We start from the raw sequence: 27407 nt of genomic DNA, 5'->3' as shown, positions 1-27407 counted from the left end.
CAAAAAACACAAGGATCCTTCAAAATAAAACGAGAAACATAGCGAGACCCAGACATGACTCGAACTTGACAAACAAAGAAAACTTGGACATGACACATGACAGATAAGCACACGAAGACTTAACACAAAAAACTTCACACAGGGATGAGACAAATGGGGAGCTTGATAATAATAATCAAAGTGTTTTTATTGAGTTTTCAGAAAGCATATCATTCATACAGAAAAGCTCGAACTCAAGTCCTACCGCACAGTGTAAGACAAAACTATACCCAGACAGAGGAAGAAAAGAAAAGGGAAAAAAAAAAAAAAGGGGGGGGGGGGGAGTTGCCAGTTATGGAGTGGAAGGAAACTCATCTTCAAAATAGGAAATGAAAGGCTGCCAGACCTTAAAGAATTTCTTGGTGTTGCCCTGTATAGTAAATCTGAGATGTTATAATTTGAGGTGTGCCATCACCTCCTCCACCCAGCGTTTATGGGATGGCGGTGTTGCCTTTATCCAGTTAAGTAGAATCAATCTCCTAGCCAGCAATGAGGCGAATGCTATTGCCTTCCTCTGAGAGGCTGTTAGTTGAGTTTCCCTTGGTGCCACACCAAAGATGGCTGTCAGAGGCATTGGTTCCATATCCTTATTAGAAATGAATGAGAATGTTCTAAAGATGTTAGCCCAAAAGTCTTTCAGCCTGGAACAAGACCAGAACATGTGGCATAAGTTGGCTGGTACCTGTTTACATCTGGGGCAGGTCGGATTGGCCCCCTGGTACATTCTTGCCAGTTTCTCCCTTGACAAATGCAGTCTGTGCAACACCTTGAACTGTATCAATCCGTGTCTCACACATATAGAAGCAGAGTGTACTAGATCTACAGCCCCCCCCCCCCCCCCCCCCCCCCCCCCAGTCAACCTCTGAAATGTCCAGCCCCAATTCTTCCTCCCATTTCCGTCTTACATTGTCCAGGGAGGGGGAAGCCACATTCTGAATATGTGTATATAGCGTGGAGATTGTCCCCTTAGTAGTCGGATCTGTGTCCATCAACTCGTCTGTCCATCCGCTTTGTGGAAGCTCGAGGGAGGGGCTGAATGACTTTTTCACAAAGTCCCGAACCTGGAAATATCTAAAGTAATTAGTCTTGGAGGAGATTCCATAGTCCTTTTCCAGTTGAGCAGCAGACATAAAAGTACCATTTTTAAAAAGATGTTTGACACATTCCACCCCAGCTCTATGCCATTCCCTAAAGGCTGTTCCCCCGAGGGCTGGGGGAAACAAGTGATTTCCATAGATGGGAGCAGACAGGAGGGCGGTTCTGTTTTTAAAATGTGATCTGAATTGAGTCCAAATTTTCAGAGAATGAGATACCACCGGGTTGTTTGTGTAAAGATGTTTGCTCAAGGGTAGAGGAGCGCAGACCAGGGAGCGCAGGGACACTGGACTAGAGACATACCTTTCCATATGAACCCATATTGGGGTTTCATCCTCATCCAACTCTTTGACCCAAAATAACAACTTATGTATATTAGCAGCAAAATAGTAGTGCATATAGTTCGGCAGAGCCAGACCTCCCTCTTCTTTCTGTCTCTCAAGAAACTCCCGTCTTATCCTGGGGATAGTTTTTTTCCAAATAAAGGCAGACGTACATTTGTTCAATTCCTTAAAAAATGATTTAGGAATGAAAATCGGTATCGTCTGAAATAAATAGAGGAGCCGCGGCAGTATAATCATTTTAACAGAATTTGCCTTCCCTGCTAATGATAAGGGGAGCGACGCCCACCTTTCCATATCTAATTTCGCTTTGTCCAGTGCAACTTTAAAGTTATAGTCCAGTAAATCTTTATACTTACTAGTTACATTAACACCTAAATATGCGAATCTATCCTTATGTATTGCAAAGGGATAGGCCCGGAAAGAAAGTTTCCTCGCCTGTTTATTAATGGGGAAAAGAACACTTTTGTCTAAATTAATTTTATAGCCCGACACCCTCCCAAAATCTTTGATAATACCAAGGGCCACCGGGATACTAGTGGCAGGGTTTGACAGAAAAAGGAGGAGATCGTCAGCATATAAGGACAGCCTATGGTTTTGTGTCCCCCTTTGTATCCCTACCAATTCAGCAGCCTGTCTCAGCATCATCGCAAGGGGTTCAATTGCCACATCAAAGAGCAGGGGTGACAAAGGGCACCCCTGTCTTGTTCCCCGGAATAGAGAGAAGGGTTCAGATATGATATTATTCGTTCTCACCATAGCCTGGGGGCTCGAATAAATTATTTTAATCCATGAGCAAAATGTTGGACCAAAGCCGAATCTTTCGAGGGCGGTAAATAGATAGTAATACTCTATTCGATCAAAGGCTTTGTGGGCATCTAAGGATATCACAATCTCTGGCATAATGTTATCTTCAGCAGTATATACTACATTGAACAGACGGCGGAGATTGCTGGAGAGTTGTCTACCTGCAACAAACCCTGTCTGATCAGGATGTATTATCTTACTTATGATTATGACAAGCTCAATTCTAGCTGCCAGTACCTTGGTCAGTATTTTATAATCACATCCAAGTAAACTTACTGGGCGATATGACTCACATTTAAGTGGGTCCTTATTCTTCTTAAAAATGGGGAGCTTGATAAATCATGAATTAAAACTGTAACCTAGGCATGACAGAATGTAACTAGATAAACTGAAATGAAACTAGACTGAAAAAAATAACAAAACTCAGAATACTGGGTCACATGACCCAGGACCATGACACAGAGGTGCTTTAAGCAACAAACAAAATGTTAAATCATTGGGCTGGAAGCAGCATATTTATATACCTGTGCCCATGCGTCATTATTAGCGTGTCCAAATTCATGGGCTGCATCCTCCTGAGGACCCGGCCTTCGCGGTCTACGTGGGCCGGGTCCTCAGGTTGGGTAAGCCGGAAGTAAACGACTGTGAAATTGGACGGTCTAGCCTTCTGATTAGCGTCACCGCTGTCTCGGTGGAGTTTAATAAACTTGGCCGTCTGCTCCTTGCTATCTAAAATATAACAGGACACTGGCGTAAATCTCACACTTCTGTTTAATCCGTTTTCTGTTTGACGTTTATTCAGCTGTTTGAAAACCAAGGAGGAACCCACCCGGAGGATTAATAAAGTTTTATTTTATCTAATCTAATAACTTTACAACAAATAAAACACTGAAAAAAGCCAAACAATAACATTTTAGGTTGTCTAAGTGACTTATATATTACGTTTAACCTGAGTAGCGAAAGCCCGCGGTGATCTGAAAATGATGTGCCGGGAGTTGTGCCATTCTCTGCGGCTCTAGTGACCCTAGATAGCCAGCTCTTGGCTAGCTATCGAGCTGGTGGATAACAGACGTCTCCGAAAACATTGAAGCACTTTTGGAAATATGTGATATCTTGATAAACCGAGCAGATATTTGAAGTTTACACACCCACATTCTTGTCTGAAAATATGTTAAAAGTTTATTTTGTGACCCAGAAAGATTAATAAGAGTAATTTTAAAACTTAGTAGCGGCCGCCATTGCCGGAAACTGGAGTTTGGCTGGGCCGCGCTATGAATTCTGGGATATGGTGGGCCACGAAGGACACACCCGACCCATCCTTCAAATTTGGGGAAAAGGAGGACGCATTTGTCGGCTGCATTCGGAGGAGTCTACGAATTTGGACAGCCTTCGGCGCGTCGCTGTGATGTAATCGGTCTACAAATGCGTCCTCAGGAGGATGCAGCCCATGAATTTGGACACATTGTTTGGTCTATAATTTTAGTCTGTTGTTAGGTGGTTGCATGGCAACATGATGACATCATAATATATTATATATAATTAAAGCTGGATATAAAGGAAATTTTACCGTTGCAAAATTAAAGTTATACAACGCTCTTATAAGGCATTAGAGGTGCATAAATGCTGCAAATGGGTCATTATAGCCCTTGGTAGGTGTTGGCTAGGCAACGTGATGATGTTATTATCTGCTATAGATAAGAACTATAAGCTATACCTGTGTGCCAGTTTTGGTAGCTCAGCTCCAGATAGTGTTGGAAATGTTTGCAGAAAACTGATAGAGATTATATTATGCAAGTAAGACATATATATATGTAGAGAGAGAGATAGCTAACAGCGGTTCTTGCAGGGCAGATTTGTTTTATTTCCTCCAATGCCAAGAATATCACATTAGTATTAATCTGGGCACACGGGTCAGACAAAAAGTTGGGAAGGTAGGAAGTTGTTTGAAATGTGCTTTACTGGGTGGTTCAGCCAAACAGAAAAAAGGCAAATGTCCGTGACCTTTTCTGTGTGTATTGTGCTTCCACACAGATTGGAAGAGTCTAGTGCTGCTCTGTGTGCCCAGATGGAGCGTTTGGAACAGGAGATGGAGCAGGAGAGGAAGAAGCAGCGCATGCTGGAGATAAAACTCAGAAACTCTGAGCGGGCACGGGAGGATGCGGAGAATCGCAACCGCCTCTTGGAAAAGGAAATGGAGGATTTTTTTGCCACGCTGGGCGATCTGGCCCTTGGTGCAAGGACTAGTGACCTTTGATACACGGCCTCTCATCTGTCTTGGGGTGGGGGTGGGGCATTTTGTGGTATGAGTCCTAACTCAAAATAAGACTGAAAATAGAAAATAAAGAAAACCTACTTGTGCACATGCGTAGAGATCAGATAGAAAATTCTGAAGGAAATAAACTTTGACTGTTTTCTTTCTGAGGATCATCTCTACTAAACAGCAAGTGGTCTTGATTTTGTTACGCATGCTTCAAACTCATTTTAAAAAGATGGCCCTCCTGTGATTACTGCAGAGGTTTGTCTTACAAATTGAGTTCAGGTGCCTGGATATAAATGGTGGAACATAATGTAACAATTTATGAAGTGGATAGCACTGACTTCTTTAACCACTACTTTAAAAGGACAATAACTGAATGGATTTTGTGTTAAAAGTGTGCAACTTAAGACAGTGGACTGCTGTCTATCTGTATGGGATCTTAAAGCAATAGCTTCACATTTTGGGAAATACACTTATTTGCTGTCTTGCAGAGTTAGATGAGAAGTGTGAAACCAATCTCATGCCTGTATGTCAAAGAAGGTGCTAAAGCTAATAGCCATTGAGCCTAGCTTAGGGGCACAAACACGAGGCTCTAGAACCATTGGTAAAGAGCCATTTTTTAAGAAGTTTTTTTTTTAAGCTATTAGGCTATTGATTATAAAATGCAAAAGCCTACTGGGCTTATGAACACAGCTTCATAGTGATTGTTTCAAAGTAGGCGTAAACATGTTAATAGGTAGCTAAGACATAAATAGCTAATACCTTAGAGATATTTTCTTACACTTCACAGTTATTCTGCTTTGTTGATGATTTTAAAAAAGGGAAAGTAATTAGTTTTTGTTAGATCAAAATATCATTTTAGTAATAAAAACTTAAAACCAACAAAGAATCATTAATAGACAAAAGCTGTTATGCATGGTATGGTAAAAGACTTTAATTTACACCTGTTAGTAATAAGTCATTATACACCTAACAGGTGGTGTTTCCTACGGAGCCCCGCAGGGGACATGGGAGAAAAAAAAATTAAGACGGACTTTTGCGAGATCTCGCAAAACTAACTCGGGATCTCGCAAAAGTTTTGCGAGATCTCGCAAAACAAACTCGGGATCTCGCAAAACTTTTAGCCGCATTCTTCGGACGCCGGCTCGAAGTCGACCGGGAGGTCGAGGCACGATGTGCGGGGAAAGCGGTGTTCCTCCCGGCTGAAGTAGGTCTCGACCTCCTGTTAGCTTCGAGCTAACGGGAAGAATGCGGCTAAAACTTTTGCGAGATCTAGCAAAAGTTTTGCGAGATCCCGAGTTTGTTTTGCGAGATCTCGCAAAAGTTTTGCGAGATCCCGAGTTTGTTTTGCGAGATCTCGCAAAACTTTTGCGAGATCCCGAGATAGTTTTGCGAGATCTCGCAAAAGTCAGTCTTAATTTTTTTTTCTCCCATGTCCCCTGCGGGGCTCCGTAGTTTCCTTCATCATACACCTCAAAAAGCATTTTGGCCCCATACATAGATTTTTTGGTCAGAAATTGCTAGAAATGGCTCGTTTGATAAAGGTAGCTAACCAATTAGCCTAGCGTAACACAAGTTAAAATGGTGGCCTAGTACTGTTTATATATAAAAACTTCACTGACACTTGCAAAGCTAATTGATTAACATATATAATTTCATTTTCTGGGCACTTAAAAACTGAAATATTAAGAAAATATTAGGTTGTGGTTTTCATGCTAACCCGAGGTAGCTATGTCTAGCGTTAGTATGCATGATGATATTGGACTTTTTAGCTAAAACTTGGCAAGAAAGCAAATACACTTCCCAAAATGTCAAACAGTGTCTTATACTGCAGGGTCAGTTTAGGCTGTAGAGGAAGCTAGCAAACGCTTTTCTGTTTCAGAATTTGAAAATGTTAGTTTCTAAAAAAGAACTGTAACTTTTACAAATTGACCCTTTTTAAATATCATTTTAATCTTTTAAACACCAGACACTGAAATTATACTAGGTTAGTGCTGGCCAAAATCCCATTCATGTACTGTATATCTTCAAATCTGGGCAAATGAAAGTTTTTGAGTAGCTTATAACTTCTAATTACGAGTATTTTGTACTATTTGGGTAAACTGACTCCTTAACTACAGTGGTAGCTTTAGGAGGTTCAATTTGTATATTGCAACACAAAGGCAGGTTTAAGAAAACTACTCTTTCCAAACAGTTTCTTTTCAGAGGGGAAAAAAAAAGCAAACGCATTAACAGATGGGACTTCTGCCATAGCTCTTCTTTTATCCTCAGGCTCTTCCAGTGCCTCTCGTCACCATCGACATGGTTCCCGAACTCATTTGATGGCAAAGCCTCAATCTTTGGTTCGCTCTGATCCTCACTGATGTCAACATACCTTTAATGTACAGATAATATAACAGGTTCTTTTCAGCTTAGCACACGGGATATGTGCCTCAGTACATGAAGTCCATTTACAGTACACAGTAAAATACCAAAGCTAGACCGCCTCAGTTCGCTCACGAGAGATCAGAATGGCCTGCCTGGAAGCCATGTTGATTTTGGCACACGAAGCTGAACACTGCCCTCAAAGAAACAATGGAGTTTCCTGGTTGTGCCTTCAGGGAAGTGTTCTGAACTAGGAAAAATGAAGTGTTGCTTGCTTGTCCACAGATGTGGTGCATATACTTCTCCATAATAGCTTTTTTAAAAGACATATGGAATAAACTGCTGATGCTGATGAGTCCCTCGAAGGTGCCAATTCTTGTGAAAGTGAATTGTGAATTGAATGGAAGTTTTGCATTAAGAATGTATCTTTATAGTGAATGTAATGTGTCGTTGATCAAACCAGCCCGATAGAAAATTGTAAACAATAGAGAAAGCATCAAACTCACTGTAACACTCAAATGTCTGCTCCCAAGATGAGTGAGTACTACTGAGTTTTGTGAGAACGTTATCTTCAGCATCTTACCGTTAATCAGAACATTGAGAGGTGTAACTAGTAACAGTCAATCCCCGAAGGGCCCCTTAGGCAGTACAATTATATGTGAAAGCGTGCTTTTGGTTGGGCAATGTGACCATTTTTTAAAGAGCTAAAATACAGTGTTGTTATATTGACTTCATTTGCACATGTACACGCTGGTCTAACTCTTTGATTCCAACAGCCTTTTACTTTTCTCCTATGTATGTCTCATGACGAAGGTTAAATGTTTGTTATTGCTCTGCGGATCATCTATGGTGCTTATTTATTATGGATTTCCACTATTGTAACAAATGACCATGTATGGAAATAAAGGTGACAAGGATTACACACATGACGGTGATTAACCTGACCTACTGGAGTTTCTGTTAGCGTTACAGGTGATAACTTAGCGCTCCACCTTCTGTTCAAATATGGCCACTTTTGGCCCCAGAATCAAAATGGGTGTGGTCAAATCCTGACACTGGCCTCCAATTTTATATACAGTCTAAAGCAGCGGTCCCCAACCTTTTTTGCGCCACGGGCCGGCTTATGTCCGACAATATTTTCATTGATCGGCCGTTAAGGTGTCGCGGATAAATACAACAAAATAAAACTAGTACTGGTACCAAAAAAAAGAGGATTTATTCATAACACACGGGAAAAGACCCAAGGAAACAGAGTTAATGATAAAAATGATTTAAAAAAAAAAAAAAAGCGATAAACCATAAATTTCACACCCGAGCTTCAACTCTTGCGGCCCGGGGATTGGGGACTGCTTGTCTAAAGTCTTAGCCCAAATAGCAGATGCTGGCTAATAATCAATCCAATACTGGCACACCTCACAATCCTGTAATACTTAAACTTTGAATGATAGAATAAGCACAACACAGTGAGCATATTTTGATCTCACAGAGATAATAAAAAAGTGAACCTAGCTTCAAAGTGATGCTAACTGCCATTCTTTCAGATTAGCAACATAAAACAACTGCACTGTTGCAAAAAGTAGAGTTTTCACTTTTTACCAAGTAGGCTAAGTTTTTTAGTGGATTTATGATGGCTGATGATCCCATTCAGAGTAAAACGGTCCAGGAAGATAAGTTTTAAGATTCAGCTACTTTGGAATAGATAAGATGCAAGGGTACCTAGACCTGGGGTATAGAGTACGCTTGGGGAGTGTGATTGTGTGTACAGTGTCTATTTATGTCTGTCTCCACGTTGGGTGAGTGTGGAGTAAGTGCATATGAGAGCATGAGGGTGGGAATGGATGTTCGTTTCTGTGTGTGCCTGTTTGTCTGTGTCTATATGTCAGGTCGGGTATCAGACACCACCTCTCTAGGGGCATCTCAGGCCCTCCAAGGTATGGAGGCCTATCTCCCCCCACCACTCCCCCTGTCAGTGGCAGACACCCTCAGACATCGGTGCGTTGGTGGTTCTTGGTGTCCGGGGATGGGCGTCCAGGTATGCACCGGCTCACTCCTGGTGGCTGCTTGTCGGGGCCTGGAGCGTGGGGCTCGCTCGGGCCCCTTCGGGGGTGTACACACAGGTGCTCACACACACAAACTACACCCTTTTTGGCTCCTACCTCAAATTACACTGTGCGCTGTCGATCTTACGTGCTGCACAATAATATTCAATATTTACTGTTTTTTACTGTTAGATTATCGCAATGATGTTGTTCATTATATTGCTCTCTTTTCTTGCTTGTTTTCTCTTTTTTCTTTCTCAACAGGTGATTGAAATATGTATTTTTTGTCTGTTTGTTTTGTTTGTTCTTTGCCCTTTATCACCGTTCCTCTTCCCCGCTGTTTTTCTTTCCCTACCTCTCTTTTTTTCTCCCTTTTCTTTCCCCCAGTCATGTCTGTCCCGTGTGTAGCAAGTGAAAATAAAATAAAATAAACAATAAAAACAAAGGTCAATCAAATGGACCAATGCGGCAAGGCCGGGATGGTCCATTTGGTGAAAGAAATCCGTTGGGCATCTTTCTTTGCCTTTAGACAATAATTCTGATGGCAAAAGAACCAAACGGGACAGGCGAGGAAAAAAAAAAGAAAAAAGGAATAGATAAGATGCCAGGATGTAGACGTACATGGTGTTTTTAGGTTCTCATTCAGACCCAGCTCTTTGTCGATGCCTAGCTTCTTATTCAAATACGGTCACTTTGGTTCACAATAAGCAGAAAACAAAACAAGATGGCAACTGCAAAAAATACTAGTCACTGATAGTTTACTTTTTTTCTTCCGTTTCCACAACTGACTGTTCCCATCCTTGTTTCAGGTCATTTGGTCTATAGCAGTTCTTTCCCAATGACATCACTCAGGCCATTAAACAAAAAAAAAAAAAAAATCAAACAAGCCATGAGTGGTCATCACTTGTTAATCTTAACTATACCTGCAAAATATCACAAATAACCAAAAACACACACACATCAATACTTGTCCTTAGCTGATGAATATATCAACTGACCCAAACTGATTGTCTCAACAGAAGCTACATTTTGATTGAAAGGGTTTCATGAATGTTTGACATGTGTGGTGATGTTTAAGGACAACTACATGAATATTTTTTTTATTATTATTTTCATTACTGTTATTATGGTGCTTCACAGTTTGCTGGTCCTAAAAGGTACTTTATGTAATTACCCGCTGCGAATCTTAAATAAACCTTGCACCACCAGGGGGCAGTATTTTACCAGGTGGTATGTTGAAATGTTTGATTGTTTTTTTTTTTTAGCCCAAGACCACTTTCTGTATCACCCTTTTCCAGGAAAAATGTGTCTTTAATGACTTTCACAGTTAAATAAAGATTATACCGAATATACATATTCTGTTGATAGTATTAGTTACTTCTGGGAGGATTTAAATGCAGGGATTTACCGCGAGTACCCTTAAGAACTGCATTTGTCTTTATTCACAGACACAGACATACAATGAATGAATCAAAGTGTATTTGTTTTATTTGCAGTATATTTTATTTTTTTCATTTTTTTTTCCGTTTTTGAGTTTTTAAGAGGTGGCATCATCAGATCCCAATGCATGTATTCTAGTAGTGCACTTCTTTGTGGGTTGCAGTTTTTTGGGTGTCGCAGATCCAGGAAATCTTAAAACTACTTGCATGGCTGGATTCACTAGCAAACATTACAAACCAGCACCATACATATAATGAATTCTTGTAGGTATTGACTCATTTTTTGTGTGAGTTTCTTAACAATATTATTCTAAGCATGTCCCCAAATCAAAAATCTGTCACCCATGTGTGAGTCAAAGAACTTTCGGTCTCTGCATCAAACTCCAGGTGAAAGACTTTCTTTGTTTCTTTGTTTTTTGACGGGTAAGACCAAATACGTAACATTTTGACTATAAACAAGTCACAGAAATAAAAACTGATCTTATTCATTTAAAAAAACAAAAAAAACAAAATCAAAACATGGATTGACAGTACCAAACATTTTCTTTACCTTCAGGAGACAGCTAACAAAGGCTAGGCCCATCACATACTACTCGCACAGTTTGCTGAAGGTATTGCACATTTAGTTCAAAAACAAAAAGAAAACAACAAAAAAAAAAAAAAATACATATAACAATTCTCTTACTTCTAGGTGAAGTATACATAATGTACAAAACTAGAAGTCTGTTGAAACCGACAAATAGTACACTTTCAAATAAATAAATAATGGAATCTGTTATTCACATGTCTTCGATAGCTAATTCTGCAGGCGACTATATGCAAGAACAGGCAGAAATTCAGCGTGAGGTAGTTCATCAAAGCTGACTTGAATCAGAATGAAAGTGGTTGAGAGATGTAATAATGACAAAAACAACAACAACCTCAGAAGAAGAAAATACTCCAATTATTTGTTCCTACCGATGGGCTAAGAAAATTAAGAGCACTTTACAGAACATCATCTTTCTTTTCAGCTAATATGACAATTTGATGCATACCACTGCTTCTCTGCATTAACTGTGTCATTTAAAAAAAAATCAATTTTTAGTTTACAACATTTAGTTAGAAACTAAATGACTGCAGGTTGATTTTGTTGTGCTGTATGGGTGAAGCTCCACAGCTGCTAACGCTGTACTTTGTCCTTAAACTTGCAATCTTTTTAATAGCCACGAGTCGGCTATTAAAAATAAAGCTCGGAGAAACAGCACTCTGCTCTGACCTCAGTAAACACTTTCCTGTTTTTATGTAGACGTCATCACAGAGACTGCGTCCATCTTTTATACTTTAATACAGTGTAGCTCAGTGTAAACGCTAACATTTGCCTCTTAACACACCAGATATTAAGCTAACACCAGGCTGCCATTTTGGATGCTAACTGTCCTGTAGCTCACTGATAGGGCCAGCTTTTGCTTTGTAATGTAAAATATTAACAACTGTGCAGCTAAGTGATAGCCATGTTTGTCTGCTGATATATGAAATACTATTGGCTGTGCAGCTAAATGACACCAGCGAAGGTAGTAACATGACAAAAAAACAAAAAACAAAACCAACAGTTGTTTCGCTAATAAATTACATGCTAGCTCAGGAAAGAAAACATGCCACCCTTTGGGAAAATCTGTTTTGAATAATGTGTGACTGTTGATCTGATAAGTTTGGATCTGATAAGGTTTTGGATAACTAGCTGGCTTATGTAATATGTCCAGCTTAGGACTATTAGCGAGCATTAGCCATCACAGACTGGTGCAATATTAGGCGTTTACGTTAATTTTACTATAGATAATTTTTCAGCTATTTAGACATATTTTATGGTTCAACCTGATTGAGTAAAAACCACTAGATGTAAAGTTACTAGTTGTTATAGATCAATAACATGAATAGGGTGCGAATTCAGAACCTGACACCGACAAGGCCCTCAGTGGTGTTAATATTTGAGAAATCATGCTGTTAATAAATGGTTAAATATCTGGCAGAGAAGTTGCCTGAGTGGAGCTACAGTGTATGCTACAGTCTAAAGATAATGTCACCACTGAAAACAACAGGATGCAGACGGTGTTGTCTTACACAATTTGACAATCCTAGCACTGTAGCATGTACTCCTCTGCTGTCAGCATCCACGATCCACGTGAGAGCGCATCACATAAATAAATATTATGCAAACATTTGGTGGCAGGCAGATTTGCTGCAAGAAAATAAGCTAATATGGCTAGCTGATTCAATATGGCAAGGACATTCTTTTCAGTTAATACAAGTGTTATGTGCTATATGTGATGTGGCTGCATGGCTCTGCCTTTTTTCTACTAGTGTCAATCTGCCTTTCTAATATTAAACTTTATCCAAAGCTTTTTAAAATACTAGCATGAATTCAGTCGCAGAGTTTGCTCATATAGTTTGATCCAGCACTTAATTTTTCTGTCCATCAGTCAACAAATTAAATGAACTACTTAAAGAAAATTACATGTATAAAAATTGTCATTATTCTATATGTTGGTTGCTGTCACTGCAAAGAAACACTTCTTTTTACTTTGATGAAAGACCTTGATAAAACTGCCTCTTCTTCTGAAATGACTCCAACAAATGCATAAGCACCTCAATGCATACGTCACCACCACCTTCTCCTGCAAGACACCGCAGTCTCTTGCTCAACAGTCCAAAACCAAAACAAGTAGAAAAATATACAACACGCTCGTGAGAACTACGACCTCCCCTCGCACGTCACCGCTCTGACATGGAAACTACTGTTGTTATCCAGAAGCTGACGGATAAAATGCTCCCTCCTACACGCACTCAGGAATGAATGACAAACAACAGGCACTTTTCCTTTCAACACAAAAATCATATACACTTAAAACAGGACGCTATTATTGCATACAGTAAGAAAAAATTTGTTTCTTTTGACTCTGGTTTTTGTGCTGCTAGGTTATATAGAGATAGTTCGTTTGAGCCATAGTTACAGGCAAGTCTAGTTCGCAAAGTGTTCGCTGATTATTACGAAAAAAAATTTGAAAATTAAAAACAAAAACACATTACTAATAACGGGATCTGAGAGTAAGGAGGCACACACCTTTTACACCTAACCGCTGTCGCTCCGAGATGCCAAATATCAACACGTTCGCATGCGTTCTCGAATATCACGTCGCCCTACTTGACCGAAACACATTCCACTTACGCCATCGCCGACTTCACAACCTCAAACTACTCTACGTCTTACAAAAACCTCCCGAAGCACAATGAAGAACATTCTGAAGTCCTGAATTGATACCGAAACTATTCCGCCTATCTACTTCCAACGTGTCGCACAGCCATCTGCAGATAAGAGGTACTTTAAAAGCACTTAAAAATAATACAGAAGACAGTCATCAAGAGGATATCCTGCAGGACCTAACTGTGCCATAACCAATCCTGTAGTAAGAGGTTAAAAAAAAAAAAAAAAATCAAATCACATGGTGAGAAAATGTCAGCATTTTTAAATGATGGGAAAAATACGTTGATTATAAAGCTTTCGTTAAAGTTAAAATTTACAATGAAGAATGTAGTACTGACTCAAAAGAGTTCAAATAAAAGGATATACATATGATCTAATATCCACATTATGGGAGAGAGAATAGAAACGGGGGGAGTGCTAAGACAAAGTTCGTCAATTAAATTAGGTTTTCAATGGCTCACTGCAAACTTGTATCGAAGAGTAAAACTACATCTACAATAAAATCTGTACAAACTCAATCTACACGTATATGGCAAATTGTAAAAGCAGTAGCTTAACAAGTGGAGAAAAAAAAAAAATCACATTGAAACATTTTACAGATATTTCTTTAAATTTTCACTGTTGGCTCATACAAACCGGAATATAGTGAAATGATAAAAATTCTCTGATCATCTCAGGTTTCTGAAAAAATTAAGAAATTCCACAATAAATTACAGCTAGGACTCAACTGAAAAGAAATCCTAATTTTGTTTTTGTTTTTTAAAAAAAGAAAAGAAGTAAAGAAAAAGACTACAGCTTTCATTAAAAAAGAAAAAGATCTGTCCTTTCAGAAATGTTTCAAACAGCTAGCTAGTTAAAGCTACACTACTGAAGACGAGCACGGAGGGGAAGCAAACACAGCGGGTGGGTCTAGGGGCCGGTGTCGGGCTGGTGGTCTTGGATGTGACCAGGTGGCGTGGCCCAGCCCAGAACCAGGTGTAGGCGATAGTCATCTGCAGCAGCCCATTGGGCCGGAGGCTGTAGCAGCGGCGGCGGCAGGGCCCGCCGTCTCCAGGCTGCTGTCGGTGTCGGTCAGGGTCGGGTCGGTGGACATTGAGGAGACATCGTTGGCGGAGGTGGAGGAAGAAGTGGAGGGATGGTGCTGGTGGTGCTGCTGGGGGCTGCTGCTCACTGCTGCACCTGTGCTATGAGAAGCAGGGATGGGCCTGTGGTCAGTCACGGAACAGCATTGTGCTTTAGCAGCTGATCTAATAAAGACGGGATGGTGAAGGCTGGTTTTTACATTTGACAAACCAACGAGTGGATTCATTCTGAACCACATGCCGTATAAATGCCTGAATGTATCCGGTTTATCTACACGACTTTGAAGATTCACCGAAATAATAAATAAATTAACACAAATGTGAGCGCGGGTCACGTCAGGGCCAACGCTGTTCGCATCTGCTCCCATTAGAGCGATTACGGAAATGAAATCAAAGCGCTGCAAATGTTATCTGAAGGAAAGCATCTTAGTCTCAGATACATTACAATCACTTGCAATATAGTGCAGCAGCCGTGATCATGCGCAGACGTCTTGTGCAGTGCAAACATATTCATCTCTTCCATTACAAACTCATTTTAAAACCTCCTCTCACATAACAAAGTCCACCAACCTATGGACGCCGGCTGTCCCCTGATGACGCCGTTCTTCGTCCTTTCTTCCCAGTCTAGCACTTCTTTATATATCAACTCTGTAACAAACACAATGAAAGCCATTTATTCAGATCACTTTAAAAACTGAAGAAGAAAAAAAGGGTGAAAGACAGTTTTAAGATGAGGTCATGCACAAATGTTTTTCTTCTTTTGGCAAAAAGCTTCAGACTAAAAAATGGTAATAAATGAATGCCCAGTTTACACGGGAACATTTCACTCTAAGGAGACAGAAATGGGACAGTGTGTCTTCAAGCCATCTGTGTGTCACATTTACACTTTCAGGTGTGAACCTCCTGTTGTTATCACTGCTCTGCTAGGACAGGGGAGCTTAAAGATATTCAAAGGAATACTAACATGGAGAAAACACCTCTTTTACTATTAAAAAAATCTAAAAAAGCTCAAATATTTCCAAAAACCTGAACCTAAAGTGATGAGCTCACCATTTTGCTCAATCTAAACATGTGACTGGACACAAGAAAAACAGCTACTCAGTTTAGTTTTTACGGCATTTAAAATTAATTTGAATAATAAAACATGCATATTAGTTTAAGGAAAAACTGGTTCTACTTGTTTTGCTTGTTTTTCAGTTTGTTTTGTTTCATAAAAACAGATGTGATTGTATTTAAATGTAAGAGTCGTGCTAGCTAATGCAGCACTTACACTGTGCCCACCCCATTCATCCTTAAGGCTTAACACCACTAAAATCAAACGTTTGTCATTAAGGACAAATTAGCTAGCGAGAACTGAACCTGTATGCATAAGATGAGCATTTTAACATGGTAGCCTGTGGGTATTTTCTCACCAGTATAAAGCAACTCTAGCATTTAGCACCTCAGCATACGCTTCATTTTCTACCCACAAGGCTTCCAAGCATCATAATCCAGGAATATGTATTTTTGTGAATGAAGCAAACAGGCTTTAAATTTACCATTTTCACATTAAAGGAACAGTTATGTTAATAAAGACCCAGCAGGAAGGTGATGCAGGTTTGCACACCTTAGTATTTGTGACTAAAAACAGATGACGGGGATTGTAAAGTAACCGTGAAGAATGAACTGCACTAATTTTGAAAGCTTTCATTCATTTTGCAGACTTAGACTAAACAAAAACCAAATGTAAATCTGCATTTATACACCAATGAAAATTAGCTTTTCCCTCTTCTCTATCTTTCTCCCAAGCCGGTAAAGCTCTGATGTTCTGGCCGAGGGGACCAACGGGGGAAATATGCTGCTTTGGACACAGAGTTATTTTCAGCAGAAAATGAGGACTACGTGTCTGACACTGGGGCATTTATGGTTTCTGACAGACTGTGCAGAGGAAAACATGCAACTCCCTTCCAGAACAAAGATTAAATGTCCCACAGGCTGTGAAGCACAAAGCTAGACCAACCTTATGCATCACCCTGTAAACGGCTAAGTACTTATGACAGGAGAGGAGAGGATCCTTCCTACCTTTCCATTCCTCCACTGTGTGCTCCCGCTCATCCAGCTGCTTGTCTGTGATCACCGGTGGTGGCTGGAAAGAAAAACAGAATAATGTGTCTTTTTACCAAATGGTCACACATTCATATCACATCCGCACACATTATAGACTCAGGCCATAGTTTAAACCTCTCCCTTTTCTAACATTTAACAGAGCAAAGAGAAGATGCTGATGCTGCCTCTTTAAGAGACAAACGCCGACGCTAGTAGCCTCTGATTTATGAGTGTTACCAAACCAGAGGTCAAATTTACAGAAGTCATTCACATACAGCAGGTGTATGAGGATGTCTCGGACTCAGTGAATCCCGAGTTGAAAAATACTGGTGACTACAAGTGGTACCCTCAGCCTGCTATTAGACACACCTATGGTATTACTACATCACCTTCTTCAAGTGTTCACAAGGTTTTCATAGGTCAGAGGTCAGAGGTCACTGAGACTCAAACCCATCTGACCCATCAGCCTTCAGGCAGGGGAGAGGAGGAAAAAGCAACAATTCGCCTCATTTCCCAATCTGCCAAAACGCAGTCAAAAATCAATCTGCACTGGCTGAGTCACAGCGTTTCCAAGGAGAGGCTTCACATTTGTCACCATCTCAATTTTAGAGACTGAAGCACAAAGACACAGCTTTACAGTTTGTAGTCTTGAGACAGAAAAGGGAGCTTAAAATGGCATTTGAAAGGTGTTAAACTTTACCTTTTCACTTGTTTTACAGGAAAATGTTCAATGTTCTACAGAGGAAAGCTACATTGCGGCATTCCTGCTAAACTTCAAAAGACCCTTAAATCGAATTTTCCCATCAGCTATTCAATATGAGGGATATATTCCAGCCTAAAGCAAATTATATTACACTTAGAGCGGCTTTGATGTTGCACATTAAGGATTTTTTAAGAGGTCTGAAATGGGTAGAGCTCAGGTGTGATTGCCATAATCAATGAACATAGATGCTATTAGCAGTGATAACCACTTCCATGTGATTATCACTCAAACAGGAATGCAATGAAAATACACGAAACTCAAGTACTTACTGCCTCCACCTCAGTTGGGTCGTACCACACGTTGATATAGGGGTGCTGGAGAGCCTCATCCACTGAGATCCGCTTTGATGCATCTATTACCAGCATCTTTGATAGGAGGTCACGGGCTTGGCTCGCTGAAAGGAAATAATTGAACATAAAAAATATGCAGGAGTGTGCGGCTTGGTTGATGAGATGCATTTCCTGTTGAGATGGGATGTTGGTGCAGGAAACAATGTAGGCAGCAACCGCTTTGAAATGTAAACGAATGAGTATCCATGAGGAAGGGAAAAAATTCATAACATAATTTTCGTGGTACCACTTATAAAGTCCTGTTTTTCCATAAAGGAAAAATTCTGCTTATATTAAGCTCCAAATGTATATTTTCAGACCCATTTTCTTTCCTAATACAGCGTCAAATCACAACAGTCCCTTCAATATTCTTTATATTGTGAGGTCCCTTCAATAGTAGTGAGAAAACCCCAACAATCAGACAACCCCCTATGAGAGAGCAGGTGGTGACAGTGGGAAAGAAAAACTCTTTAAAAAGGAAGAAACCTCCAGCAGAACCAGGCTCAGGTAAAGGGAGGCCATCTGCCAAAATTGGTTGGGGGTTCACAGTTGAGATTAATCCCCATTTGTCTTATTCTGTGACCCTAAGTTTGCCTCTATCTGAATCACACTGACCATTCCTTTTTAAGTTAAGGCCTCACTCACATAGAGACTACAAGTGACCTCTGTGTGACTAATCTACTAATCGTGAAGGATTACAGGAGTTTGCTCGTTGTTGCCAACTTGTTTGCAAACATTCACCAACTAGTTGCTAAGCAGCAGTGAAACTGAAGAGTGAGATGCCACTCAGAAACAGAGCACGTTCAGCTTCAGAGTAAAAGCTGTGTCATTGATTGATTTCAGCAGTAAGACAACTTTTACTTTCAGGGCTAAAATTCTCTGCACCACACTTTTTCAAGTTTCACTACTGCTTGTTGATTGGCTAGCAAGTTTGGGCATCAAACCACGGGCGACTGTGCCAATCTACTAGCAATCAAAGCAATCACAAGGTGGGTTTTTTTTTTAACTCATTAAACTTCTTTATTCAAGTAAAAGTGAAAATGTACAAGCTCTGAAATATACCCAAAATAGTAAAAAGCAGCTCTTTGAAGGACATTTCTACCAGCTTTTTTCGTGCCAAGCTAACTGAAGCTCTTGTTCTTTTAATTATATAATGATAAAATGTAGCAGTCCATGGGAATACAAACGTTTTTTGTTTTTCTTTGCCTCTACACCTAAACAGAAAAAAAAGAGCAGTCAAGGGTTAAAGTGGGATTTGGCACATGGGGGAACGCTAATATTGGTGAAAATGGCTGAGTGTACGGAAAAGTACCACAAATCACAATAATTCCTGTTGTGAGGTCCACAAGGTGGTTTTTGGTGCAGCGTAGTCTTTGTGACCATTTTTACCCAGGGAATACATATTCTACCCTAAACTAACGGAGGTTAATAGGAAGTCATGAACCAATCCTGTATGACTGAGAGAATTAAACTTTCTTGTGATTGGCTATCCCTCCCAAGCAAAAAGTCTGAACGGTACATGGTTAGAGCTTATTTGCTCACTCAGAGGTTTGTACCTGTGATGTCTATTTTAGGGTTTTGACACTGACTCACACAGACCTTAAACTAGAAAAAAAACTGCACAAAGCCTTTAGAACAAATAAAGCCAGCTTTCAAAACACTGCTCCCCGATGCTATCCAAGATGGGAAACTCACCGAGGTTTTTGCCTTTTCAACAGAGAACATGTATCCACTTTTGTCTCCATTTGAGCCTGTCAAGGACATCCGCCCTGATTATCACACATTGTTTCACATTCTGTATGAAACCTGACAGAGTGAGTCATCACAGCTAATTGATGTTGTTAAAGCAGAGAACTTGAGGGGGGAACACACTGTCATCACACATTCCTACCTCTGTGAAGTAACAAGGACTGAAAAAGAACGACTTTTTTTTTTTGCGACATCTTACAACAGCTCTGTGGCACTCACTGTGAGTGTTCCTGTCACCACCTCTGCATTTACAGAGAAAGACACGCTTGAGGTGAATTCCTCTTCACAGAAGAAACAACTTTGGTGCTGCCGGCTTCTAGAATAAGTGGTTAAGCAAAGACTGCCGCCGAGCAGTGATCTTGCTTTGGCTTTGCTGTCAGCAGATATTTGTTAGGTTGCAAACCCAAAGCACATGTGGAGGAGAAGTTCATATCTATACGTCCTTGAATGTGTACTCACTGACTACCCACGGACTCATTTGTTACACTTCCAAATGCAAAAACAACCCCCCCCCCCAAAAAAAACCTCTAAAAGGTCACAGATGATAAATTCTACATTAAAAAAAGAACAACACAGCTTTACAACAGTGGTTTCAAGCAGTAAAACGGAAACACACTGTGGCATAACTAATGACTGCCTCATTGCTCCTACTAACAACCATCCACCAAAACTGTTTCAACACTCATTACCTTCTTATGCTTGAGTAAGAATTTACAAGACACCCCTACCTTTCAGTTTATTGTGCTCAGAGTCTGCAGGAAACAGGACATCAGGGAAGAGCTTCTCGAAGCTGTAGCCAGCATACCGTGGCCGGTTCTCCACATAGGTCCTCACGGACTGGTTGAGCTTCATCAGGAACTCCTGAGATGGCGTCCCCAGCTGCTCGATCACCTTGTTCCACTGGTCAATATCTTTTGGTTATAGTGTTAAGAAAAGCGTACGGCTGGATTGGAAAACAAGATGCTCCAGTTTGAGAGAAGTTTGAGGAATGTTTGATCTGGTTTGGACATGTTCCCCAAATACTGAGCTGATAAAGAAAGCTCAAACAAAACAAAACAAAACAAAACAAAAAAGAACGAAAGCAAATGACTACAACCACAAATAGCTACAACACAGCTTTGAAACTAAACGATTTTCGTTTGCACATTATTCCTGTAGAAACCTGTTAGGATGGGCTGAGTGGGATACACACAATCTGAAAAAAACAATACACACACATATTTCAAACATCTGCACTCTGCATAGCTAGACGTCAAGTGAAGCAATGTGAGGTTCACCTGTAAGACATCCAGATGTTGGAAATACAAGTCACACACATGTAAGGACAGATAACACATTCAGACTGCTTGTTCACATCTTTGTTCATCCTCAAACATGAATGAACAAACAGAAGGAGAAACCTAGCCTTGAGAAAACAAAAAGCTCTGGTTGTTAAGTTCCTAATGCCAAAGTACATTTGCTATGATTGATTTTTTTTTTCTTTATCCTTTAGTCTGTTGTTTAGCAGCTTTTGTGAATGTAAATAATTTGCATAAAGACAAATCAAAGCTACCGACTGCTAGCATCCTAGTAGTAAGCTAATGAGGAAGCTAGCCTTTAAGCCATGTTTTCAACCAAACACCCTACACTGCTAAAAAGATCAGATAAAAACAAATCAATTGACAATATCATCCTTGACTTAATTTAAAGAGGATGGCATTGACACAAAGCTACAGAGTGGCCTTTTTTTCACATAAAAGGTAGAGCTGGCTTTTGGATCTTAAACTAAAACCAATTGGGGAGGGCCTAAAACCAGCATTCTCTCTAGTGTCCAACAGGGGGCGATACTGGTGTTTGCAAAAAGCCTTGTTTGAAAGTTTGTAGTAAAAGTTTGTATTTACCTCGGTAAATACTTTCCTGATCTTATGGGCTCAGTCACTTATTCTGAATAAAACTTTAAGTCCATTATGTGAATTTTTGTTACTTTAAGTGTCAGAAAGCAGGATTGTTTAGGATATTCTAGCAACTGCGGACTGATAGTCAGTGAATGTGCAGTTTTACAGTCTGATACATAATACACCTAGATGATGAAATTCTAATGTCGTATTGAAGTTTAAGACTAGGAACTAGTCGGTGACATCATGATCAGCCCATTAATAAAAACCCATAACTACTAAACAAAGGAGCTCTTTAACAATATGTTGTTATATAGGGACCTTTTTGAATCAGGGCATAAAATGCCTGTATTCTTTCCCTCCACTGCTTCACAGTTTCTCTAGTGGGATCAAATAGGGTTGTAGTGCATGTTTACTTTCTTGTTAGAACCATTTATATTGAACAGGGTCTGATACAGCATAATAGAAGTGCTAACCTTGGTGTAATAAGACTTACTGGGTCACCTAAATAGATTGGAGCCATTATTCTTGTCACCACATAATTAAACTTGTACTTTTCCTGCTGTAAGAAGCCAGCATTTGCCATGAAAGATGGCTACAATTCTTCCAGCTCTGCCACTGCGAGTGATGAATGTCGACCCTGAGCGCAATGTCGTCATCGCTCATTAAACAGCAGGTTTGGCAGGTTTTTTCCCCCCCCTTTTGTGTGCAAAGATATGAACAAGATGTCAGACAGAGGATGGGACAACGGTCGTTTGAGGAGGACGGGGGTTTGGATGGAGGTTCAACTTAAGGATACGATCAGTGCCTGGAAACAACACACTACCCCGGACCATTTCAGCCATGATACAGCCAACAGACCAGACATCAACTGAAAAATGAAATGACAACCACCGAATTAGCATGCAGGACTGAAAACCAAATGGAAAAAAAAATGAAAATAAGAACAAGAGGAGAGGGGAAATTATAATCCATAAACACGATGATGTTCGTGCAAGGTGACACATGACGCAAAATGACCTGCATGCATCTGAGAGCACTCTCACACCTGGATCAGTGTTTAACAGGTGTTTGTCTCCATCATAGCTGCAAAAATGTATGTTTACTTCTCCTTCAGACCATGACTTTTAACATTTATGAGAACTTTGTTTTTTTGCAAAAATGCAATTTAATGTTCTCTGTATCCTCACTGCAACTTAAGCTGGAAAGTGTTATCTAATGATGCCAAGAAATCATTTTTTTGTGTTAAATTTTAGATTAAGAGTTTTTCTTTCACATTACAACAAAAGCCATACGCTAAGCAGTTCGAGGATACTGGAGGGCATTTTATGCAGTTCACTTCTCAGCTATGGCAGAGCAAACTATCAATTCTATTTCAGGTCTTTCATGTGACAGTCATGGTGCTCGAAGCAACAGTGTTGCTGCTCGAGTGAGTGAGGAGGGAGTCGAGCCAGTGGATCTGCAGGAAGAGCAGGTGGGCGGCTGCAAGTCAAGGTGTCAGGCAAATCCAAGAAACAGAATTTCTATAGCTGCGATGTATTTGATGAGAAAGAAAAATAACAAAAAATAAAAATCAGGAAACAAAAGAAGATCTGAAAAGGTGACTGTTTTGAGGCCATCTTCATTTCACATGAAATGCCAGACACTGCTACAAGCAGCTCAAGGATACAATCCCTTCCTGGAAAAAGGATTTTGTGGCGAACCATTTCTGCCATAATGCAGCCCACAGCCCAAATATCCACTACATATGCGCAGCATCAAAGGAGGGAGAAGAGAATAACCCAAAACAATGAAATAAAATAAGAAAGAAAGATGCAACAAGTCAGCAGGAAAAAAAAAAGAATCAGGTCAGTGTTTCTGATGAGCATTAGTTTTTATGAGACCCTCTAATTGTTTTTTGAGAGGGGACTTGTACTACCTGCACCTGTGCTCTAGGGCAATATGTACACTTTAAATCAACAGAATTTTAAAAGTAACAAACAAACAGTGCAGCTCTCCAATTACATTTAGTGTTTTTGCTTCCACCTGACTCTCAGCATGTTATTAGCCAATGAATTCAGTCTTTATTTCCTTACTGGGACAGAACATTATAACAAAACTGTTGCACTCGTGGGCTTCTCTAGACATTTTATGTCCAGTATTACGGTAACCTAATGAGCTGTGCTGGCATTCACCTTACAGTGTCTGCAGCTCAGTGCTGATAATGTCAATATCTCACACAATCACAGCAGAGAATCTCAGACTTCCCACAACAAGGCCATCTTCTTAAAAGGAAATGCTCATCTAACACAAACCACCGGCACCACAGCTGCACCCAATGCGTCTCCCTAGCTTTTACTGCACTGTTATAGATTTTTATCTATATACAGAACTGAGGTTTTAGTGGTGATAGGTTTTAATCACATATCGCAGTACATCTCTTATGCTTCGTTTCATCTCTGCTAGCTTTGGGCTGCACTAATTCACAGCACAGTCCTCCTAGTTCTCTACTAATCTTTCTGCTCAACTATGTAATATTGGTGCTCTGGCATCTAATGGATCAATATGACATATTATACCATACGTCAACTTCTGTGCTTCAGACTGCCTTGCTCAAACTGTGATGTGTTTCAAGCAGGGGTGCACGGTGAAACTGCTGAAGCATGCATTAGTGCCTGTATTCATACTGAGGTTTACTTTTTGGCTTAGCTGAGCTGAGCTCAGGCAACTTGTTAATAAAACATCAAACACATGCTAAAACACTGCTGGGCACCACAGTCCTCAGACAGGAAGTTCCCCACAAAGCACCGATGCCACACATGCCAACTCCCCCCCTGAGCGTAACCTTTACAGGAAAAGGGAGTGTGTGCCTGTGTGTGGGAGAGAGTGTTTGGGAAGTGATCCTGAAACATCTCAGGGGGTGAGGGCCATGCAGCAGGCCAGGCAGCAGCTCCTCATTAGCCGGTCGCTGTCAAGAAGCCGCTTCATCCACTTCCTGCACTTACCGTTGGCCTGGTAGCCCATTCCCAGGATGACTTCAGGGGCGCGGTAGTAACGCGTCACCACGTAGGGCGTCATGAGGAGACCAGTGGCGGCCGTCCGGGCCAAACCAAAGTCCAGAATCTTCAGTGTGCAGTCGGACTTTACCACGATGTTGCTGGGTTTCAGGTCCTGTTCAAACACAACACCACCGCAAAAGTTACAACCTGACATAGATTAAACATTTCACAAAAGACAACTAAAAGACTTGACTGAAAATCAAACTCGCTTTGCAAGGAGACTTTTTTTTGGTGCAGGGACAAATATTCCTAGAAATGTCTATATATGGGAAACACAGTCGCTGGTGTAATGGGGCTCAAATATCAGGGTTTGTTTTCCCTCAGAAGAGGCGATCATTCTCTCCTCTACTAAATGAAAAGCTGATACCCACCGAAAGGATGATGAATCACTGTAACCACAAAGTCTTTGTTTTGTTTGGTTACACCATTTCATCCTTGTTTATCTGTTCTCTTGAGTTCAGTGTGTTCATTTCCCTGTGTGCTTTTTTTTGGCAATGCTTCCTTACAAGAACTTAAAAAACAGCCCATCTGCTCAAGGGTGTCTCCTCTCTTCTGAAGCTAACCTGACAGAATCGAGAGGAACTATAAGCAATCCTGCGATAAAGACTCATTGCCTATGGCTATAACCTGGCCATATGCCAGGTGATTTATTGCAATAATTTCCCCCTTTCAATCTTATTTGCATGCAGGCTAATCTGATAACATCTTAATGAGCCTCGTCTGGTTTTGAGAAGAAAATAAACAGACTACACCTGAAGGGTACTCACTGGCAAACGCTAATTTCAGGAAATCTTTAATGCGCTACAGCTGAAAATCCTCCTGATAATAATTATCATCACTTGTTAATCATAAGAACATCAGACTGGAGGGCTAAACCACAGTCAGTCATACTGCCACCTCCATAGGTAGCTTCTGAGCAGCTGAAACAGACCAGAGAGCTCTGATCACTGAGACAATGCCCCCAAAAAAACGAGAGCACGATCTCTGGCGATCCGTGACTCACGTTGCATCTGTTCACCTGATGAAAGCTTCGCGTGCCAAGCTGTGCCAGTGTGAGCGAGGCTGGTTAGCTCCGCCTGCGGTTCAATTAGTTCTGGCTGGCAGAGCAAGAGGAGCTCTGCTAATCTACTGGAGCACATCTCTCTGAGGGTGATTGACAGGAGGCTGCCAGTCACTCTGTAAGTGTGTCCATATGAAAAACCTATTCATACAGCTGTTGATGCCTCAGGATGTGTACTGTCATTCTGTGTGTGATCTTTCAAGGTAACGACAAGTGTGCAGTGTGTGTCTCCACTGCAACCTGTAAATGTGTGATTGTGTTATCTGGTGCTTTCATGTTAGAAACGTCAGTAAATGTAAATGCAATGAGATCCAGTCAACTGCAGCTTTAAAAGAGCGCCTTGACATTTTAGCAGGCAAACTTATCCTGTGGACGGGCTGGAAGGTTCCACTTTTATGTCTGCACACTAAAGAAGCTGCAAGAACCCATAAAGCTTAGCCCACAAGCATGCCATCTATAGTGTATATCATGGCAGGAAGTTAAATTACATCACATTTTACTTAGAGATGATTTAAGCATTGGTTTGCACAACTGGTCAGCAAAAACGTACCACCGTCACTGCCTTCCTCCAACCACCCTACTGTGTTTTCACTACTACACTTCGATATCTTTCAGTGGTCTCATATTTTTCCTTTGATGTGAAACTTTAAATTCATAAAAACACAGACTTAACTCAGTGTAAGCTTCAGCTTGCAACTGCTCCCAGTCACATCTGTACAGCTGCATATATGGCCCCCCTGGTATGGCTTACCCTGTGTATGATCCCTGCGGCGTGCAGATGTTTGATTCCACATAACATCTGGTAGAGCAGGTACGACAGCCTCTCGTGGTCCAGCTCCATCTGAATCACCTGACAGAGGTTGGCATCCATCAGTTCCATTACTAGATACCTGCAAGGAAAGAGGTTCAAATAAGCACACAGGCAGAGACAAACAAACACAGGGGCTTTTTATGTTTGTTTCAGTGGGTGTATTACAGTGTATAGATGCAGCATGTGCACGTGCCTGACTCTGTATTACGTTTCCTACATGCCAATAGAATATGAAGCGACATTAAAGTGTGAGATTCTCTCACCCAATCAGCTTTAATTTGCCTGGCATTTTGGAAATGACAGTACGGTATCTCCTCCAAACAGTGATGATGTTATCACAGTTGTCAGCTGTTACATCATCAGTCACTACATGGAGTAAGAAACCGCTGACAGATTTTTTTTTTTTTGTTACAACAACAAAAAACAAAGCAACATCTTTGTGTGAGAACGATCATTTACAAAGCAGAACCTGTGCTTGCACACAGCTTATAAAATACTGAAACTGGCTACAATGCATTACCAATAGTATGGGTACACATATGTATGTGCCGGTATACATTCAAGTAAACAAACACCAAAGCAAATGCAGTGTTCATCCTCCAACTCTGCGATGGCCCCGCTACCCTCTGGCTACGATTTGTCCAGTTTCCTTTTTAGCTCCACAGCAGAGTACACACACACACACACACACACACACACACACACACACACACACACACACACACACACACACACACTCTGGGCTTCAAAAGGATGGCATTAATCATGTTCGTTCCCATCATACTCTTGGTAACCATCACTTCCCCCACATCCCAGCATTCCCCTCTGATTTTACAGCTACTTACACGGACATCTTGTCGACTTCGAAACACATCCAGGGCAACTAAAGTGCATTCATACATGGCACATATACAGTGGGGCAAAAAAGTATTTAGTCAGCCACCGATTGTGCAAGTTCCCCCACCTAAAATGATGACAGAGGTCAGTAATTTGCACC

The 27407-nt window shown here is 40.7% G+C and overlaps 2 protein-coding genes across 8 annotated transcripts in view; one reads left to right on the top strand and one right to left on the bottom strand.

The window, feature by feature from the left end:
• Positions 1-7838, top strand: part of arhgap22b (Rho GTPase activating protein 22b) — a 59255-nt gene extending 51417 nt beyond the window's left edge. For all 4 annotated transcript variants that reach the window (XM_004557616.3, XM_076887287.1, XM_004557617.3 and 1 more), the window contains one exon: positions 4314-7838. In XM_004557616.3, the coding sequence (XP_004557673.1) occupies positions 4314-4536 (223 nt within the window). In that variant the 3' untranslated portion in view covers positions 4537-7838. The remainder of the gene's footprint in view (positions 1-4313) is intronic.
• Positions 7839-10399: 2561 nt separating this feature from the next.
• mapk8b (mitogen-activated protein kinase 8b) overlaps positions 10400-27407 on the bottom strand; it is a 34680-nt gene continuing 17672 nt past the window's right edge. For 2 of the 4 annotated variants that reach the window (XM_014409732.4, XM_023153366.3), the window contains exons 5-12: positions 26351-26489; positions 24486-24651; positions 22301-22372; positions 20356-20538; positions 17819-17943; positions 16763-16826; positions 15272-15349; positions 10400-14798 (exon numbers count right to left, since the gene is read on the bottom strand). In XM_014409732.4, the coding sequence (XP_014265218.1) occupies positions 14608-14798; positions 15272-15349; positions 16763-16826; positions 17819-17943; positions 20356-20538; positions 22301-22372; positions 24486-24651; positions 26351-26489 (1018 nt within the window). In that variant the 3' untranslated portion in view covers positions 10400-14607. Of the gene's footprint in view, positions 14804-15271; positions 15350-16762; positions 16827-17818; positions 17944-20355; positions 20539-22300; positions 22373-23170; positions 23243-24485; positions 24652-26350; positions 26490-27407 lie in introns of all 4 variants that reach the window. The other 2 variants (XM_023153367.3, XM_014409733.3) reach the window with 2 other exon arrangements.

The sequence above is a fragment of the Maylandia zebra genome, linkage group LG8, assembly GCF_041146795.1.
Source record: "Maylandia zebra isolate NMK-2024a linkage group LG8, Mzebra_GT3a, whole genome shotgun sequence".
NCBI classification, from domain to species: domain Eukaryota; kingdom Metazoa; phylum Chordata; class Actinopteri; order Cichliformes; family Cichlidae; genus Maylandia; species Maylandia zebra.
Note: the sequence above shows the minus strand (reverse complement) of the source record. Positions and strands in the feature narration are given on the sequence as shown.